Source organism: Rhodamnia argentea, chromosome 1 (genome assembly GCF_020921035.1).
Source record: "Rhodamnia argentea isolate NSW1041297 chromosome 1, ASM2092103v1, whole genome shotgun sequence".
In the NCBI taxonomy this organism is placed as follows: domain Eukaryota; kingdom Viridiplantae; phylum Streptophyta; class Magnoliopsida; order Myrtales; family Myrtaceae; genus Rhodamnia; species Rhodamnia argentea.
In genome coordinates this window covers 14840370-14861343 of record NC_063150.1, presented here as the reverse complement: position 1 = coordinate 14861343, position 20974 = coordinate 14840370, and the positions used below count along the sequence as shown (strand labels likewise).

Below are 20974 nucleotides of genomic sequence, written 5' to 3'. Positions count from 1 at the left end.
TAATTAGTTTCCGGAGCTAAGTTAGTGGAAGATGTTTGATTTCCTTGATGGGCAAGTTGGATTGCCATAGTTTACTTAAAGGAGAAAGAAAGCGAATGCCGATGTCGGCGGCAGCTGCTGTTAAAGCCCTTAAACTCTCAATTGTGCTCTCGATGAGCTCATAATCTATCATTTCGGATTCGAAACCTTCAAATCTTCTGCATAAAACATATGGAATCATCTGTTCCGATGCCTCAGAAAACCTGTAATCACACAATTTTCAGGGTACCACAGTGTGATATTGGTACATACACACTACAAAGAAACTTTCATTAACCTCCACGACACATCATCCTCTGAATCTGATCATCCAACGACATTACCCAAAAGATGAAACTAGTACTGTTAGGGACTAAAACACGAAGTTCCCAAGACACATTATTGCTGACGTAGCGTCCTTATTGTCCAAGCCCCAACTCCATGCGTCCTCCCTATTCGGCGGTTAGAGCGAGAGTACCGAGCTGCTCAGTAATCGGAGTAGGCGTCGCAGCCGCGACTTCCTGTTCCTGTTCTGGTGGCCCCATATAGGGATGATGCCTCCGGCATCCGCCATGCGCATGGCGCCTCCCTTTGTGACCGTGGCCATGACCATGGCGATGACCATGATGACCACGCTTGAAAAGTCCATGCCCATGACCTAAAAGACCCCTCATATGATGCCCATGCCCATGTCCACGGCCGTGACCGAGACCCCAGTGGAGTAAAAGAGCCATCAGATGACGCCCTTGTCCATGACCATGACCATGTCCAACAACACCCCTCAGGTGATGACCATGTCCATGACACCCATGTCCTCCGAGACCATGCCCAAGGAGAGGTCCTCCTAAGTGGGGACCATGCCCAACACGAAGCCCATGTCCGCCTCCGTTGCACATCCCATGATGATGATGCCTTCCCTCGTGAGCCATTCTCATCTTCATCCTCTCTTAAATATATCCCTGACTCTGTTTCAGTCTTGACAGAGGAGTCAGTTGTCTGGATGATGAAAGAATGAGAGGAAAGAGAGGCCCTTATTTATAGACTTTCACGAGGCGATGGTTCAGCTGTAGCAGTCCATCAATGCGGCCATCTTTCCACGCCTCTTCTCTGCCAAATTTCTTGCCTTAGCTATTAAAGTATTCAAGCAAGCAATCCGTGGGAACGCTCTGGAAGCTTGGCATCTATGAACTATGGAAAATGTCGTCAAAAGTGTTGCCTTGGGAAGCAAGTTCACGCCACGCCTGAATGAATTAATGGAGGTCGGTGGCTCTGCGTTTGGGATGTGGGAACAGAGATGGGATGGGGATGTCGACGAGTTCTGATTTGCGGCTCCACGTTTCTCGCATGGTGTGCGCGTTCGACGAGCAGATGAGCAGATAATTTTGCTCCTTGGCGCTACACATGAAGTGTAACACCTCTAAGAAAAACCTCCAATTTTAACTCTTATTCCACTTCCACATTTTTATCTCGTAAAAAATTTATAATTTTAGATGCAGTCTCAATTCTACATTACACTCTTTTATCTCATGATTGCCAATTGTAGATCCGATCTCAATTCTAACCGAAACTTTTTTTGTCTAAAAATAAAACCTCAACTTTAGGTTCAATATCAATTCCACCCTAAACATTTTGTCTCATAAAAAACTTCCTACTTTAGATCCAGTTTCAATTTTTCTCTAATTTTTTTGTCTCATAAAAGATCACAAATTTTTATGTGAGTCTTAAATCTACCTCCATTAACCATGCATCAAAATCGCCCTTGTGATTTTGGGCTCATCCTCCGATCTTTCGTGCTCAGGAATGTTTCATCTCTCGGAGTCATAGAGCTCGCTCTAGAGACGCTCGAATAGCTCGTGCTTGAAGTTTTCCTTTTCTCGGTTGTCAATGGGAAATTTTGGATGAGGGTCAATGGAGGCAAATTTGTGATTCAAGTAAAAGTTTGAGTTTTTTTTTTTATGGGATTGTAAAATTTTTAGGGTAAACTGAAACTAGACGGTAAAATTGGGACAAGATTTAAAGTTGGAGTTTTTCATAGGTCAAAAACAAGTTTAGGATAAGATTGAGACATGACCTACATTTGAGGGTTTTTTGTAAGGAAAAAAAAAAAGATTAGCATAGGTTGAAGATCTCCCCTGGAATAGGCATATTAAAAGAAATTGGGGCATCTCCCTTCTATCTTTGGGGATCCTCCACTTGCCTCTTAGATTAGCTTTCTCTCTATTGGCTGTTGTTTAGCCGGTCCGTCTCTATTCACCTTGATGTACCTTGTTTGGCCGCTACACCTTCACACCCATTAGAACACGTCCAAGTGTAGTAATAGCTGCAAGGTTTGTGTGTTTGGCCCTCTCATTGTACTTGGCTGATTTGGAAAGTTATATACATACTTACTTTACAAAAGAAAAAAGATTAAAATTTGAAGTTTTTGTGAGACAAAATGTGAAACGGGGACAAGAGTTATCGTTGGAGGTACTCAAGGTATTAGGCCTGAAAAAAAAAAAAAACAATCGAATTTAGAGACTTGATCTGTGAATTTGATTTCTTCTTTCTGTGCTCATTCTATAAACTAGCGGGGTTTGATTTGATTAGCTGTACCCTTCAATGCAGTTAAATTAATTTACCAACTGGTTATAACTTAGAGCTACCTAGTCTTCTATATTCCCATCTAATGGTACTGATAACAATAATAATATTATTATCAATTTTTTTTAAATGCATTTTTTGCTTGTTTGAAGATTATGAATTATGTTAATTCTAAAATAACTATTCATATGATCAAGCTAAATGTCACTATTTGACGCATTGACATCTGACGTATTCATTGGTTTAAGTTTCACAATTTCATCTCCTTCAGATGCTAGAACGAAAATTTCTACTACAAGATTGCACTACTAATTGTATTTCACAGGATGGTGACATCTCTATAGAAACTTCGGTTGTGAAACTCAAATTATTTGTCACTATTAGTGAATTTCAGTGGCTTAAATTTTGTTTCTAGTCTTTTAAGGGAGCCTTGGTAATAAATTACTTTAACTATATCCTTGCATCTTCTCCATAGATAGATTACTTGAGGATGGCTTAGTATCTAACTGTAAATCAACTTTTATGAAACGCCGAAAGCCACTATAATCACCAGTTTGATGACCTTACTCGCTTGATTATGGCCGGGGAAGAGGAAAAGAACTAAAGTATAAGATTGCGGGACAGTTCGCTCACTTTATTTTATTGTACTTTCGCATAATCAATCACTATGATAATAATCGAGTAATATTGCTTCTTCAGTCCAAATCAAAGAACTCCTTACATTCGATGCAAAAGGAATCTTGTTTTATTTTCCATCAGTGATTTCTCTTACCCTTGTATAACAAAGGTGATTGGAAGGTTTGGCATGATCGATTAATGTAGTGCCACATCTCGGCCACTGAATCTGTCCACTAATCCATCATTCTCTATCATACGTGATAATCACTAAAGTAACCTGTTCATAACGAAAAATTACCAAAAAAGTGCTAAACTTATTGTAATTGTATCAATTCAATCCTAAACCCTCCTTTTTTTTTGCCGATTTAGTCCTAAACCTGTTGCAATTATGTCAATTCAGTCTATTCGGCAAATTTTGGCGGCACAGTTATAATATATTTAATATTTTTTTGATAGTTTTCCCCACTTCTTGGCTTAGCTATTAAGTACTTGAGCAATGCGTATGAACGCTATGGATAGTTGTCAACTCCGAAGAAAATGTCGTCATGTGTTGTCTTGAGAAGCAAGTTCATACGTGAATGGAATTTATGGAGGTCGCTCTCTCTGAGCTGAAATGGGGGACCAGAGATGGGGATGGGGATGTCGGCACCTTCCTATTTGCGGCCGGACGTTTCGGGCTTGGTGCGCACGTTAGATCAGAAGAGGAGGTGATTGCTCCTTTGGCCCGCATAAAGAAAGCGATTGAATTGGAGGAGACACTATCCTCGTGACTGTGTTGCCAAAACCACATATTGACATTATAGTTGATTTAATTAAGCTGATCTTGATTATTAGAACACATAGTGAAAATTTTAATCAGAAGAGGATTGGGGCCATGCCTTCCTCCTATAATGAGAAATCAAAGATCAACACTTCTGCCTTTTTTTTTTTAATATGTAAAACAGGGTCTCTCGTCATTTTTGGATCATTTCTTCGATGAACTCGTTCTAAGCTTCTTTGTTTAGTTGTTACCACATACCATAACTCTTATTGTGATGTATGGACTTTGACTTTTGAAGGATTTAAAACGCATTAAACTGGTTCGTATTATTTGAAAGCGGATAACTCCTCGTCCTTTTCAATCCGGTCCATAGATTTTTGCGTGATTTGTGGAAATCTCAACCAGCCAAGCCCGATTCCTTGATTTCGTGTCCCTCTCGCCTTTTCAATTAATTAAGTCTCTCTATTGAAGTCGTGGCATGCCAGATATGATGGAACGAAAGGACATGTATGGACAGATGATCCGTGACGGAGAGAGAGGTATGGCCACATGAGCAAAGGCATTTAATTAAACTCGGATGGAGCTTTGACATGGGATCGACTCCCTCTTCCTTGCGCATTTGTCCTTGGCCTTAATTTCGCTTCTAATCACCCACAACCTTCTATTCTTTTTCTTCTAAGAGTACAGTTATTCATAGCGCTATACAGCTTCGTCAGAAGAAGGCTTCTACACGAGCTGCTCTGCTTGCCGTACTGCCTTTATAGGGCTTTGGGCTCTCATTCCCAAGCGTTGCAATAATTCAGAACCCCGTAGCGAAGTTAGTTTGCGAATGCTCTGTAGTCCTCCACTTCTTCAAATGGCTCTGACGATTTAATGAGAGAAATAACCAAAGAAAGTTCCACTTTGGGTGGTGAGAATGCACGCAAAACTTTTCTTAATTTATTAGCTGGCTACTTCATATGTGAATCTCGTTCCTTTTTCTTACGGATCGGTCAAATTGGTACATTTGCAAAAGGTTTCATAACAATAAGTTTCTGGGCATAATCAGGATAAGATGTTTGATTTCTTGATCACCAATTTGGGTTGCCGTAGTTTCTTGAACTACAAAGAACGGAAAGCAATATGGCATTGCCGGCTATGGCTGCTGCTAAAGCCCTTATCTCTCAATTAGATCTGGTCAATTTGTTCATGCCAATGGTGCTATCAATGAGCTCGACAATATATCAATTCTAGTTCAGAACCTTTCAAATCTTCTGCATAAAAACATATGGAATCATCTGATCCGAAGCCTCAAACGACCAACACCATCACACTAAATTTGTAGTGTCCCATTTGCATAATATTGGTACACAAAAAGCATACGAAGAAACTTCCATGGACCTCCACAAACACTACGACCGCTGAATCTGATCATCCAGCGAAACTACCCAAACAGAGAAAACTGATGCTGATCACTGGGAGGAACCAAAACACCAAATCTCCCAAGACGCATTATTGCTCACACGGCGTCGTTACTGTCCAAGAAGCAACCCCAAGCGGCATCCTCTCTAGTCGGCGGTCAGAGCGAGAGTAACGAGTTGCTCAATTATCGGAGTCGGCATTGCAGCAGCGACCTCCTCTGCCTCTTCCTCTTCCTGTTCCTGTTCCAGCTCGGGTTGCCCCGTACAGGTATGACGCCTCCCACATCGGCCATGCGCATGGCGCCTCCCTTTGTGACCATGACGGGGACCATGATGACCATGTTTGGAAAGTCCATGCCCATGGACTAAAAGGCCCCTCAGATGATGCCCATGTCCATGACCATGACCATGATGACCATGTTTGTAAAGTCCATGGCCATGGACTAAAAGAACCCTCACATGATGCCCATGTCCATGACCATGCCCCCCGTGTCCTAAAACACCCCTCAGATGAAGCCCATGTCCATGTCCATGTCCATGACACCCATCATGTCCTCCGAGACCATGCCCAAAGAGAGGTCCTCCGACGTGGGGACCATGCCCGACATGAAGCCCATGTCCGCCTCCGTTACACATCCCATGATGATGATGCCTTCCCTCGTGAGCCATTCTCATCTTCATCCTCTGTTTAGTATTAATCCCACAACACTGTTTCAGACTTGACAGAGAAATAGTCGTCTGGATGATGAAAGAATGAGAGGAAGAGAAGAGAGGCCCTTATTTATAGAGTTTCACGAGGCGGTGGTTCAACTGTGGCTGTCCATCAAATATGGCGATCTGTTCACACGCCTCTTCTCTGCCAAATTTCCTGACTTGGCTATTAAGTATTGAAGGAAGCAATCCGTGTGAACGGTATGGAAACTTGGCATCTATGAACGATGGAAAATGCCGTCAAAAGTGTTGCCTTGGGGAGCAAGTTCACGCCTGAATGAATTAATGGAGGTCGGTGGCTCTGCGTTTGGGATGTGCGACCAGAATGGGGATGGGGATGTCGACACGTTCTGATTTGCGGCTCCACGTTTCTGGCTTGGTGTGCACGGTAGATGAGCAGATAATGTTGCTACTGTGGGTAGTGGTGGCCACAATTGAGAACCGGCCGGTTCGGGTTCATAAATCAAAAGGTTTCGGTTCGTGGCCACTTGTGAACCGGAACCGGAACATTAAGGGAGGGATTCCAGTTCCGGTTTTGAACCGGCGGTTCCGGGCCGGTTCCGATTCAAAACTGGAAATGGAACCGCCGATTCCGATTCCGGTTCCGATTTTTAAATTTAATTTTAAATAATGAATTATGAAATAAAAAATAAAAAAGTATCAAATTATCAAATAATAAATTGTAATCAAATTGTACATTGCAATCAAATTTCAAGGGAAAAAAAAGGAGGGGGAAAGGGCTTGAACATAATGAATTATCATTAAGCGCTTACATATCTTTTTGGGGATAGAAGAATCAAGACCCATGTAGTTCTTTTACCTTTAATAACTCAAACTTACCTCATCGTCAATTGTTGTTATCCATTTCGATACCCGTGGCGGTGGTATCTCCATCATCATCGAAGAAATCGGTTTAATTGTTGCAATTCATCTCTTGTTGTCAATATTTAGCCTTTGTCCAGTCATCGACACAAGCGTGTGCCTCCACCGAATTCGGATGTAATCTTGAACGTCGGTTATCCAAAATGTTGTCTCCAACTTTAAATGTTTGTTCAACCACAACTATTGAACAATGGGTTGCTAAAACTTGTCTCGTGATGAGAACGAGAATTGAGAATTGGGTTGAATGCCTTTTCACCACTCTAGAATTTTGGAATCAGTGCCGTTTTCGGAATCACCAAACTAAAATAAAATGGTTAAATAAGTTTCTATTTCAGAAATATTACCTATTGCTCCATTTTGTCTTTTTTGCCTACTTATCGGTATTTTGTTCCATCTACTAATTCTACATAGGTCCCCGCTTTGTACGCCACTATATTGGGAAGATCCACTATCACATACTAGATTATATCTATTAGAAAATTCATTATACAATTCTACTATTGTGTCTTTAACCGCTGCATGTATAGCTCTAACATTTACCGCTGCATTCAAATGTAAACATTCATAATACATATTCAAATAATCACATAAACTATCTAATTTGGTACGTGGATAAAAAACAAAAGCAATCAAATAATAAGAGAAATGTCGGTATAATAATGCAACCATTTTGCTCGCATTGCTATAATAATCGGAGCTAATTGATAATCTTTTTCATATTCTTCAAAAACACTAGTAATATTAATACACTATATTAAAAATAAATGCATAGTAGAATAATAAATACCGGATAAATTATAAGTTACATTGTCAAAAACTTTTAAAAATTCTATTTTTTTTTTTGTAAATATCCCACTCTTGTGAGAATAAATTAATTTCAGAAACATTATTTAAAATAAACGTACATAATAAATTTTCATATGCAAAAGATTGATTAAGCAACTCGTACGTAGAATTCCCACGAGTCGAAACATCTTTTGAATTTTTTTTTTGTTTTCTTTTATTTGCTTTACAAAATCTGCCCTATTCTCCCGTAATTTGGAGATGTTTCCATAAAAATTAAATTGCTCTTTTTATTGGGCTGAGAAAAGCATCAAAAGTTCGTAAACCATCTTATACACATAAATTTAAAACATGGCATGCACATCTAATATGACAAAATTATCCACCAAAAGCAGGTTTACAAATCTTTTCTAAATCGGGAATGGAAATGGTATTTGCTGCGACATTAACAAAATCAACTGAAAATTTTTTATTAATCAAATCATATTTTTCTAAAACTTGTCTAATTACTCTATAAATATTATTGGTCGTATGTCTATCATCAAAAACTCGAAATGTAATAACTCTTTCTTGAATATTCCAATCGTCACCGATCCAATTACATGTGATACCTATATAATAATGAGTTTGTTAAGGATCACTCCAAATGTTGCTATCTATATGCACACGTCCATCAAAATTCATAAAAAAAATTTCAAATCTGTTTTTCCTTTTTTATAAAGGTCAATAAGTTGTCGTTTAAGCGTATTTCTCGGAACAAGTTATGCTTGCGGAGTACATACAATATTTATAAAATAATTAAAACCAAAATTTTCACCAAAATTAAATGGCAAACGTTCAATGGCAGCAAATCTAACTAATTCTGCTTTATAAACTTTTTCTTTGTAACAAAATAAAGGAAAAGTGTTAGGATTGGCGTACTTGGAAATTTGTTATTAGCTGGTGTCGATCCCCACTTGCGTTGCATGTTTTGACCTCAAATGCTGTTTCAATGTTCCATAGCCACTTCCACCTGTAAATTTGTATGTTACCCCGTAATATTTACATTTTGCTTGATATTTGTTTTCGCCTAAATGTTCTTTCGTGAAGTGTTTCCATATGTTGGATATACCCTCCCGTTCCGGCTCCTTTGTTATTGACATTTCTTCAATACCGGTAGGGGATAAAGACTTTCTTGCATTGGGACATGCTCAACGTTGGGAATAACGTTGATATTATCATTCTCGTCTACCCAATATGCAAAATCACAAGGATCATATTCATAAGGACAATCGAATTCCCTCATCCAAATCGAGCTCTTTCCCTTATCACTAGTTCTGCTTTCACTTGCCATTTTTTGAGAGAATTGAGCAAAAAGTAGATTCAAAAAATTGAGAGAATTGAGTCGGGATTGAGAGAATTGAGAGAATTGAGTCGGGATTGAGAGAATTGAGAGATTTGAGCGAATTGAGAGAATTGAGAGAATTTGAGAGATATTGTGAGAAAAAATAAAAGACGAAAAATGGTATTTATAAAGATTTAGGATAGTTTAAATAAATTAATAAAAAAATAAAGGAGGGGATGAGTCGTTGCTTCAGCGGTCCGGAAAGAGCCATTCGGCTCTTTCCCGAATTTCATTAATTTTTTTTTAACCATTGGGCCAGGCCCAATTGCTATGAGTCGGTTCCAGATTTTTAGAAACCATAATCAACCCGTATGGGCTAGGCTGATTCCTGTTCGAAACCGGCGGGGTCGATTCTGATTGGTCAACGGACCGATTCCAGGCCAAATCGACTCGTGACCATCACTACCTGTGGGCCAAAAAAATAAAACCGATTGAATTGGAGGCTTTCTATGTGAATTTAATTTCTTTTTGCACTTATTTTATTTACCATATGTTTCATTTTTAGTAGGTGTACCCTTCCATGCTGTTTAGAGTTACAGTGTCTTATATTAGTGGTGAGAAAAAAAAAATAACCAAATGGAATAGGAATCGCCCGAACCGGACCGGCCGGTTCTAGGAAATTCCCAAGGGCCCTAGTTCGCTCTTCGTTTCCATAAAATTGAAATGGTTGACATGCGGTTTGTTTCCTTATTCTAAGGTTGGAATGGGATCTACCAAACCAGACCGATTCATAGAGAAGCCGAAACAAGTGGGGCTAACAATACAATCTAGAGGGAGTGAATAGGTTGTTTGAGAATTATGAAAAATATTTGCGGAAACAAGTTCAACTTCAAACTCAGCAAAAACATATTGTAGAAATCAGGTACGAAATCAAGTGCGTATGTTGTTGTTTAATAGATGGCGATGCTAATAGTGAAGAGATAGAAGATATTGCAAGTAGATATATAGTGGTTCGATTTTATCCCCAAGCCTACGTCCACTCTCAAGACTAACAACCACAAGTTGAAATGGATTGCACTAGTAATATGCTCAATCAAGTTACAATTGACAAGCACTAATCTTATTCGGATGATAGATCACACTATCAAGACTCATCTGCTGTTTTCACTCTAGTACACTAGATTTCTTGATTTCTTACATGGTTACGGTATGGCAAGACTATGATAGTGAATATTTTTCAAGAGAATGAAACGATATCAACAAAGAAAGCAGCTCATAGCAAATATTTGGATTTTACATTATGTGTCTCTAACATTTTGGCTTAGAAAGTCTTCCATTGTATAGCCATCTTCAATCTTCCCATTGGAAATGCTTTAGAAGATCAACTAGATGTTAGAGATCCGTTGGTACCGATGTCCGGAAGATAGAACTGCGCATATAGCTCATTTTCCCGAACATTTGCAAGCCATTAAAAAATAGGTCCTATAGTTGTTGTTTCGACACTAAATGCTTTGAGTATCTTGCCAAATGTTTGATTCTTGTTCCTCAAGAGACTTCTCGATCTTTCGTCGCGCATTTGCACCCAACAACGGCTATAATGCTTTTCTCCAACAAACATCCTCCCATGGTCGTGGTTCGGACATTACCAATGACATGATCTTTACATCTTCGGCACAAACATTATCATCGTCGATCTTTAAGTTCGTTGATGATGTTTATAGATAATTATGTGGATGACTTGTGATCAATCATCCAATGATCATCTTGAGCATATCGGTTTCCAAAAACGTCACCTTGATGATAGATTGACCATGATACCTCCAAGTCATCATGACCACTTCGTCATCTTTGACTTGTTCTCCTCCTTATCGAGATCCTTATCCTTGTACCTAATCTTAAACTCAATCGGTCATTGATATCATCACAATCTTTCACTTTATCTATATAAGGTAGATGCACTTTGCCAACAATCTGATGTGTTAGCATTAAACAGTAAAACTTCATGTGGAAAATTCATCATTGACGGATCTTGGATCGTCATCATTTTCATGATCAATAAGGATGAAGACATACCTTTGTCCATTGTGATTCTTCAAGCGTTGATTATTTTGTCAGAAAACTAGAGACAATGAAGACTTGGTTTCTCTTCCTTAACCCTTTGTACTTTTATGTTGTTTCTGGTGGAGGGAGACAACCGTTACTTTACTTAATTAACGTTTGCTCATTGATAGGGTGGACAGAGGACCAGACTTCTTTTAAACTTGAAACATTATCCAAAAGGTGCCTTTTTAAGAGGTGCCTTCCATCAAAGCGCATCATATTCATACCTTTTCAATTGTATCCTTTCGTAACCAATATAACTTAATTATAACATGAAATAATTATTAAATCATTATTATAACATCATATGGGCCATATTTATTTTACATGTTGCACCCGATCTTTCTTTTGATCCTTTCAATCATATTGGCAATTTCGACTCTGTCAAGTTGTTCATCTTCATGGTCCTTCCAAGCTTTATTAAACATCCTCATTCTACGCTTGCTCACCATCACCAGGTCCACCCACTGTTCACCCAATCTTTGTACCTCTAAGCCTTCATGAATATTCCCGTTCTTCTTGGCTTATTCACTCTCGATCAAGGCCCTTCCAGATGTTCCCACTATCTGAAGATTTTCACAGCTTATAGATATCTTCAACACCTAATATCTTGTTCACCTCAAATATTAGCAACGACCCTAAATATCGGCATAGCACTTTAGATAGTGGCAAAGCACTCTTCATATCATAATCACTTGGTGATGTTTATGACAACATTTGCATATCAGCCTATGTATATATCATTTGGTGATACTCAACTAATACATTGATGATGCCAAAGTGAAATTAAGGTGAGAAGGAGTTCATTTTGGATTTTTCCACTTTTTATGATTTTCTTAAAAAAGGTTGACCAATATTGATTTTTGATTAAAAAAAAGTTAATTAAAAGGTTAAACTTCAACTTTTTTTGTACAAATTGAAAGTACAATAATGAAATTGACACTATTTATAAGCTTTTCATGCGAAAAGTTAAACTTTGACCATGGGTAGACTTTTCGGTCAAAGTTTGACTAGTAAGTCTAACTCGAAGTCAAACTTTTGACTTTTCAAAATAAAAATGCAAATATATGTAAGGCTTATTCTAATTTAAATGCCAAACGACTCTTTTTGATTGAAAAATAGATCTTGTAGCAATCGAAAATCCAAATTTCAAGGTTTATTATTAATGACTTATTGGCTAAAATCAAGTGTCAATAATTAGCCAAACCATTTTGTTGCTCCTCAAACATCCTCCTCATGATTGACACAATTATCGGGTTTGGCTCCAATTCTCACCTCCGTTCGTTAGTGAGATTTGCTTGTAATGTCCACCAAATTCCCAACTTGGTTGTCATCACCTACTACATTAGCATATGATTATTCTGATCGCTTAAGCCTCTCGTTAGCTCGCTTTGGGGATTATCCTTGCCAGCGGCATTGCGAGGCTCTTGATTCCTCATTTATGCCATTTGCACTTCCTAAAACCAAACCACAATGGTCCAACTGGCATGGCAAAAAGAGGTTTCGCGAAAATGGTAGTCGACGAAAGATCTTTGACCAAAGGTTATGATCTTTGATTTTTATTATTGAATTGGGTTCTATGGCAAATCGGATAGGAAATCGTCGATATAGCTGTGCTACGAACTAATGATAAGTAATAAAGAATTGGTAAAGTAAATTTGCAAAGAAAAAGTGATAAGTATTATTGATTGTGGATCCTTACCAATAGATTTTATTAGGCCTTTTATGGCCTTATACAACAATCAAGAGCGGTTATGATTCAAATTCTAATTGCTAACGACTCCCGAGATTCCAGGACTCTATTCAATTCGCTTATAACAGCATGTTCTTATCTGCAAGCAATTATACTGGGGCTTTGTGCATACTTTTGCACTTCTATCGATCTTGTAATTGGTTGGCGGGATAAGTACACCATGAGTGCCATAACTTGTATACAGCATTCACTTGAGTGCTATAACTTTCAAAACGTTCACTTGAGTGCCATAACTTTCAAAACGTTCACTTAAGTCCCATAATTTTCAAAAATCGTTCACTTGAGTGCCATATCGGAGCAAAATCGTTCACTGGAGTGCTACAACAACATTTCCGGCATGTCACGTCGGCTTTCCAACCGCCATGTCGGCTTTTCCGGCGTCCAAGTCAATATGTCACTCAAGTGAATAATTTTTTAAAGGTATGGCATTTAAGTGAACGTTTTCAAAGTTATGGCATTCAAGTGAACGTTGTACAAAAGTTATGGCACTTCTAGTATACTTTTCCCTCGATTGACCTTTCTTCATATACCAATTCTGGCTTTCACCGATCCCTTTCCATTAACAACTACCTCCTAGGTTGCCGATTCGTAGTGATAACTAGCAGCTGTCTTGTCAAAAACGCACCATGGGCTTTCCTCGATTTACCGCGGCCTTGGTTATTTTTGGGTGTCGACACACTCGACAAAATCTCTTCAAACGCTTGATCTCTCCAAACTAGAGAAGTTTTCTAATATTCCGGGAAAGATGGAACATCCACGATAACTTCATCTAGAAAGGACAACAATTACATAACTCCCTTCTGTCGTGACTCGACCTAGACACGAAGGGTATTCGGGCTCATGGATTACTAAATCTCGGGTGTGGGTTTAGCTCGAGTCCTCCCACATCCATATCGAATCGCACTAGGATTTTTTAAATGGGGTCGATCTTTATTATGATTGGGTGACATGTGTGAGGTGTACATGCAAATGGTGCTTATAATCCATAAAGCAAAAGAAAAAAAAAGAGGGATATATTCACTAGAAGTCCTAAAACTTATCACAAAAGTGCAATTGAATCCTCAAATTTGCAAAGAGTGCAATTAAGTTCTGAAACTTGCTAAATTGATTCAATCAAGTCATTTTATTAACACAGTTAATTTATCTAGTGGAAAATTCTGACATGATATTTTTAAATTTATTTATTTATCCTACGTGGCATTTTAAATTATTCTATTTTTCGAAATTTTATTTAATTAAATTAAAATTTTGAAAAAAAGAAAAAATTTATTTGAAAAAAAGAAAAAGAAAGGGCATGGAAGCCCCGCCACTGCCCATCGTCGAAGGGGCCAGCGAAGGTTGCCAGCCCCGAGTGAGGGTGGCCGGCCCTCGGCGGCGTCGGGCGAGAGGCCTCGCCCGGCTCTTGGGTTGATGCGGGCTCGCGAAGTTCTTCGATCATCCCCATTCAACACCTATTACCTGACAATCTGAACCCAACTTCTTCTGATATTTAACCATATCCTTTTCCCTTTTTGGTTTTTGGTTTAACCTTCATTTTCTCGGCTGATCATGAAACACGACTCTCAGTCTCGCACTTTGAGTCCCCAGACCCCACCTTTAGTGGGGGGATCTTCTGCGAGCTTTGCCTCTTGTCGTCCGAAGCTGAACATTCTTCAGGAAAAAAAAGAAAAGGAAAAGAAACCAGTAGCGTCACTAGCTTGTGTTCTTACCCCGGTACTCGTTAGGCCAGGGCTCGGGATCCGGCATCCGCAGGTCTAGGTTTCTTCAACCCAAGATCTGGGCGAGGCCTCGCCCGCGGCTGGCGCCTCCACCGGCCCCTCTGGCGATGGGCAACGGCGACGGCAGGGCCTCCCAACGTGGCCCTGCCCTTTATTTCTGTTTTTTGGTTTTTTTTCCAGTTTTGTTTTTTTCTCAAACAAATTTTAGCTTTTTTAAGTTTTTAAATTAATATAAATAAAATTTCAAAAAATATAATAATTGAAAATGCTATGTACGATAAGGAAATTGATTTAAAAATGTTACATCAACATTTTCCATTAGACAAATTGACGGTATAATAAAAGGACTTGATTGAATCAATTTGACAAGTTTTAGAACTTAATTGCACTCTTTGCAAATTTTAAGACTCAATTTTACACAAATTTTAGGACCCCCTTTAAAAGAAGAAGAAGAAGAAGATGATGATGATGATGATAGAAAAGAAAGGTAGAAACTCGGTGGTTTAAAATGACATTTCCTGAAAGCTACGGCGATTGGGGAGCCAATCGAGGTCATGCATTTGAAAAAAGACCTGATAATTGGTTTGGTTTACCTACTAAGCAGAAAGTCGTGCATCTTGGATTAGTGGTTCTAGGGATGAACAATTGAAAGATTCTACCGCTAGCTACTGTGGGACTACTACGAATATATTAGCTGCTGCTTCATCTGTGAATGTGATTCCTTTTCTGGTACATTTGCAAAGGATTTTAATAATCATGAGTTTTCTTGATCGCCAATTTGGGTTGCCATAGTTTCTTGAACTACAAAGAACAGAAAGCAGTATGCCATTTGCCGGTGATGGCTGCTGCTGCTAAAGCCCTTATCTCTCAATTAAATCTGGTCAATTTGTTCATGCCAATGGCGCTCTTAATGAGCTCGGCAATATATCAATTCTAGTTCAGAACCCTTTCAAATCTTCTGCATAAAAACATATGGAATCAACTGATCCGAAGCCTCAAACGACCAATACCATCACACTAAATTTTTAGTGTCCCATTTGCATAATAATGGTACACAAGAAGTACAAAGAAGCTTCCATGGACCTCCACAAACACTTCGACCGCTGAATCTGATCATCCAGCGAAACTACCCAAACAGAGAAAACTGATACTGGTAGGAACCAAAACACCAAATCCCCCCATGACCCATTATTGCTGACACGCGTCGTTACTGTCCACGAACCAACTCCAAGCGGCATCCTCCCTAGTCTGCAGTCAGAGCAAGAGTACCGAGTTGCTCGGTTATCGGAGTCGGCGTCGCAGCCGCAACTTCCTGTTCCTCTCCCGTTTCCTGTTCCAGCTCCGGTTCCGGCTGCCCAGCACAAGTATGACACCTCCCTTTGTGACCACGACCGTGACCACGGCGATGACCATGATGACCATGCTTGGAAAGTCCATGCCCATGGACTAAACGGCCCCTCAGATGATGCCCATGCCCATGTCCATGACCATGACCATGATGACCATGTTTGGAAAGTCCATGGCCATGGACTAAAAGGCCCCTCAGATGATGATACCCATGTCCATGACCATGAACCCCGTGTCCTAAGACACCCCTCAGATGAAGCCCGTGTCCATGTCCGTGACACCCATCATGTCCTCCGAGACCATGCCTAAAGAGAAGTTCTCCTACGTGACGACCATGCCCACCATGATGCCCATGTCCGCCACCGTTACCCATCCCATGAGGGTGATGATGATGATGTCTTCCCCCGTGAACCATTCTCATCTTCATACTCTGTTTTGTATATCACCCTCCTCTGTTTCAGCCTTGACCCAGGAATAGCTGTCTGGATGATGATGAGAGAATGAGAAGGAAGAGAAGCCCTTTATTTGTAGGGTTTCACGAGGCGGTGATTCAGTTGTAGCAGTCCATCAATATGGCGATCTTTTCACGCCTCTTCTCTGCTAGACTTTCTTGGCGTGGCTACTAAGTTCTGTTAGCGATCAATCCGTGTGAACGCTCTGGAAACTTGGGGAGCAAGTTCAGGCGGTGAATGCGTCAATGGAGGTCGCTGTCGCACTGCGTTGGGAAATGGGACCAGAGGTAGGGATGTCGACACGTTCTGACTTGCGGCTCCACGTGTCTCCCTTGGGGTGCACGTTATATAAGGAGATAACGTTTGCGTTTGCTCCATTGGGCCACATTTTTCCTTTTCCTCAATATCATTTTAAACAAAAATTATATTTTAAGCATGCGATTTATTTAGTAAAATATGAATAATTTAAAAAATATATTTTAAAAATTAATTACTTGTATTCCTTACAAAAATAAAAAATTCATCGTCTACGAAAATATATAGGCATAAATCATTATCAACAACTAAACGTAGTTTACAGTCATTTTGAAGATAATTTTTTTAAATTATGTATTTTCTACGAAACAAACGAAGTATAAATATATAATTTTTTTCCGATGACAATATTATTGATTTAATTAAAAGGATTTTAATAATAAAAAGCTAACGACAAATTTAATCACAAGAGGATTTGGCACCACGTTTTTCTTCTATGATAAGAAATCATATATGAACGCATTCTTCATTCATGAAAAACAAAAACAAAAAATCCCTGTTTTTTCCTTCCAAAATAATGATGGTGTTAAATTTTGTTTCTAATATAACGACTTGTGCCATTGAGGTGAATGTCACTAATGTCACTATACAATAGCAACTTACGACTTCATTGGACTGAGTTTCCCAATCTCATCTCCTTCGAATGCTAAAACTATAATTACTAGTACAAAAGAGTCACGCTTTTTTCACTACCTTTCAGGTTAAGACACTTCATATTATGGTATTTTGACCATACTATCTCCTATTGGTCCTATTTTCAGGCAATGATCCCAGTTAAATGCGGCGCCCATTTTGGAGGTAGAAAGATACCTCAAGTCTCAATATTTTCGTATGACGGTCACTTTAATGTCAATATTTTTTTTAGATCACTTAACTGTCAATTTTTTTTTATAAAAAAAAATGATTATTTGAGTACCAACTTTTGTGAGCTTTACCATAAACCTTATGTGACATTTACGTGACTCACCGGAAGATCCTAGTCAGGAATAAGAAAAAAGTTAAAAAAGTTTCACGTAAAACTAAAAAATTGAAAAAGCTAAAAAAATTAGAAAAAATAAAAACAGTTAAAAAAAAGCTAAAATGCATCGGGACTTTACTATTTTTATATGCAAAATGACAATGCAATCTCCAGCACTTTTGTTTGTAAAAACATCGAATTTTGCTCACTTATTTGTACTAAACACATAAAAAATTCAAAAAATAAGCTAAATAACTAAATTAAAATAATAAAATGATAAAATAAAAAAGAAGTTGGCAACGACGAGGGCTTGCACAACCCTTGCACACTGGGCGGGGCTCAACAACCCGTGCATACCATACTCCACCCGGCGCCGGCCATTGCCGGTAACGGTGGGGTAGTAGCAGCATGGGCATTGCAAGCCCTCGCCGTTGCCAGCTTTTTCTTTATTTTTATATTTTTTATTTTTAAACTTATTTTAAAGTTAAAGTCCGATTTTTTCAATAAAAATTGCTAAGTTGACTTTTTTTTAAAAAAATTTCCACAAGGACTTATAAATGAGGCAACACTAAAATGTTCAATATATAAATGCCACGTATATTTTTTTGTCCAAAATCTCTTGCTATTGGCACTTTAGTAATTGTTTTTTTCTTTTTTCTAGCTTGGCACTTAAGTGAGTCGGCAAAAAATATTGACACCAAAGTGAGCGTCACACACAAATATTGACATTTGAGGTGTCCTTCGACCCCATTTTAGGCCTCACTTTTTATTTGGTTCTTTCGTTTTCTTCTTATCTCTCTGTTCTCTCTTTTGTTTGTTCCACCTTTCTGAATGTCCTGAAAATTTCGTCGTTGGATAAGGCAACCAACAGTGAAGCTCCTTCTCAGTACGGGAAGGATAGAAGAGGCTTGGGCTCATTTAAAAAAAAAAAAAAGAGAGACTGTAGTTGTGAGTTTGGCGAATATCGTCCATGGCGTCTCTCCATGGGTGGTAATACACAGCTTCGGATTCTAGTGAGACAACGGATGCTTGCAGGTGAAGTGAAGGAGATGATGAATAGCTTAATCATCGTCCATCAAACTGTGATCGATGTGAAGCGGATGAACAACTTCCGATTCTGTACTAAGAAAATGGTGAATAGTACCTTAAATCCACGTTAGCAAGTCACATGGATTTATTGATGACGTGGAATTGTGACATTGGATAACTAATGGTTCCAAATTAACAGGGGCCGGATTTAGGACTCGAATTAAAGTTGGTGATTTTTCGTGGGATGAAAAAAAAGTTCGGACCAAAATCGTCCTTGAATCTAAAGTTTGTACTTTTTTATGAGACAAAAAATAAATTCGGGTCAAAATTATTATTAGACCTAAAATTGATGATTTTTTAGGGAATTAGCCCTAAAACTGAGTGTGATCTTGCCCCTATGCACATAGAAACTTTATATTAGTATAGAAAAGGGTCAGGCACTAGAAGGCAAAATCCATGTGAAGCGTGGGCGCCTGGACTAGTTCATCATTATTCCTTTGATATGCCAAATTGTATTCCTCGCAACATTTTTATTGATTTAAGCCCTCGGAGTAGACAGCTGCGCATTCAATTTTTAACTTAGCATTAGAATAAAAATTTTCGACTTTGATTCTTTACGTCCCCGATTTACCCATTTATGGTTTCCCTTTCAGTAGGCCAATGAGTTTCAAATTTTTTTGGAGGGGCTACATACATTGAATTGTCACGCCTAAAGCCTTCATCGTCGAATCGGAATTCACATGAACGAGAGTGTTAAGAGATAAAATGTATATGGTACTGTGCTTTAATAGCTTAATCTTTTGAAGTAAATAACTAATAAATTTGTAATGTTATCCGTGGTATCCTCCAAGCACACGTTAAAGATTCAGATTTTGACACTTTCTTCTCAAGCTCTTCGCTCACGTTATTGGGTTCCCGCCTTTGCCCGAACAAAAGAGGAGCCTGTCGGGAAAGGAAGGCGGGATTCTGTTTTTCCAATTTATGTCGACAAGAGAAATAAATATGGAATGTACAAACACAACACAGTACAAGCAACACTAATAATTTAATACTCTCAGAACCATAAAAAAAAAAAAAGGAAAAAAAAGAGAAGAATATAGAAGCAAGAACAAAAGCCCCTAGACTCGATCCTAGTCGATCGGCTAGAACTAGGCGCGATCGACCAATCAACAAGTTAAAACACTAAATCAACCAAGTCAGCAACATCAACCATGGTGATGATGGTGAAGTCCTCCTCCAAGGTCATGCGGATGATGTCCCCATCCATGAACCGGAACGGCATGACCCACGTTGATGTGTCCAAAAAGGCCATGCCCATGATGAGGATGGGGACGATGGTGATGAGGATGCAAATTCCCAAGAAGCCCATGCACGGTGTGCCTGAGACCATGCACATGCCCATGCCCATGGATGGCCCCATGATGGCCATGTCCTAGAAGCCCATGCCCAGGACGTCCTCCTCCAAGACCGTAGCCGCCGTGATATCCTCCCCCGTGATGGCCATGGCCGTGACCAATATGTCCTCCATGGCCATGATGTCCCTCACCATGGTACATGTGATGATGCTGCTGATGATGATGTCCTTGGTAAGACATTTTTCTGCTCTGGAATTCAGACGATCTTTTGCTTTCGATCTCAAGTTGCAGAAAATCGAAGTTATGGATTGCAAAATGAAGATGGGGTTGAAGCTATTTATAAGGGCGGTAAAGGACGAAGCAAAGACAGACGAATTGGACTTGCACAGCTAGACGCGTGCCTTCATGTGGATGCTTCGTTTTCTCTGCTTAGCTATTAAGCATCCGCGTTAATCTGGGGAAAGGTTTTGAAAATTAAAAGATCCAAAGTAACGTGTTTGCCTGTGCAACCAGCGGCCCAGCCGCCCGGGTGGAGGCAGGAGGAGATGATCGATCTTCCAGTAAGGACACTGTTATTACCTTTCTGCCCTTCACAGCCTTGGATACTTACAGGATTGCCATTGAAGCTATATCTTCTTTAGGAGACAACTCTTGCAACTTGTGCGATTGAGTTATGAAACTTTCAAAAGATTGTAATCAAGTCCTAAAGCTTATCAAGATGCTATAATTAAGTTATTCTTTTAACTCTATCCATATTAATTAATAGAAATATAGTGATGTGGGTTTTTTCATTACTTTATCTTTCTCCTACGTGGCATTAACTTGACTAAAGCATGTAGCATAACACTAGAACAATCTCATTTTGGTCCAA

At 39.2% G+C, this 20974-nt stretch overlaps 1 protein-coding gene and 1 long non-coding RNA gene across 12 annotated transcripts; one reads left to right on the top strand and one right to left on the bottom strand.

Moving 5' to 3' along the window:
- Nucleotides 1-233: 233 nt before the first annotated feature.
- On the bottom strand, nucleotides 234-16609 carry LOC115757226 (zinc transporter SLC39A7-like). 11 transcript variants are annotated; one of them, XM_048275261.1, is made up of 3 exons: nucleotides 16223-16609; nucleotides 5715-5918; nucleotides 234-649 (listed from the first exon to the last, which is right to left on the bottom strand). In XM_048275261.1, the coding sequence occupies exons 1-3, from the start codon at nucleotides 16419-16421 to the stop codon at nucleotides 471-473; spliced, it is 582 nt and encodes a 193-aa protein (XP_048131218.1). In that variant the 5' UTR covers nucleotides 16422-16609; the 3' UTR covers nucleotides 234-470. The 11 variants fall into 11 exon arrangements, with proteins under 11 accessions (XP_048131218.1, XP_048131206.1, XP_048131213.1 ...); XM_048275249.1 differs by having other exon boundaries at nucleotides 234-709; nucleotides 5769-5918; XM_048275256.1 differs by having other exon boundaries at nucleotides 234-545; nucleotides 5611-5918; nucleotides 16223-16608.
- On the top strand, nucleotides 8368-19986 carry LOC125313941. The gene is made up of 3 exons (XR_007197656.1): nucleotides 8368-8377; nucleotides 14262-14266; nucleotides 19849-19986. It is a non-coding gene; the product is annotated as an uncharacterized LOC125313941 (long non-coding RNA).
- The last annotated feature ends 988 nt before the right edge of the window (nucleotides 19987-20974 follow it).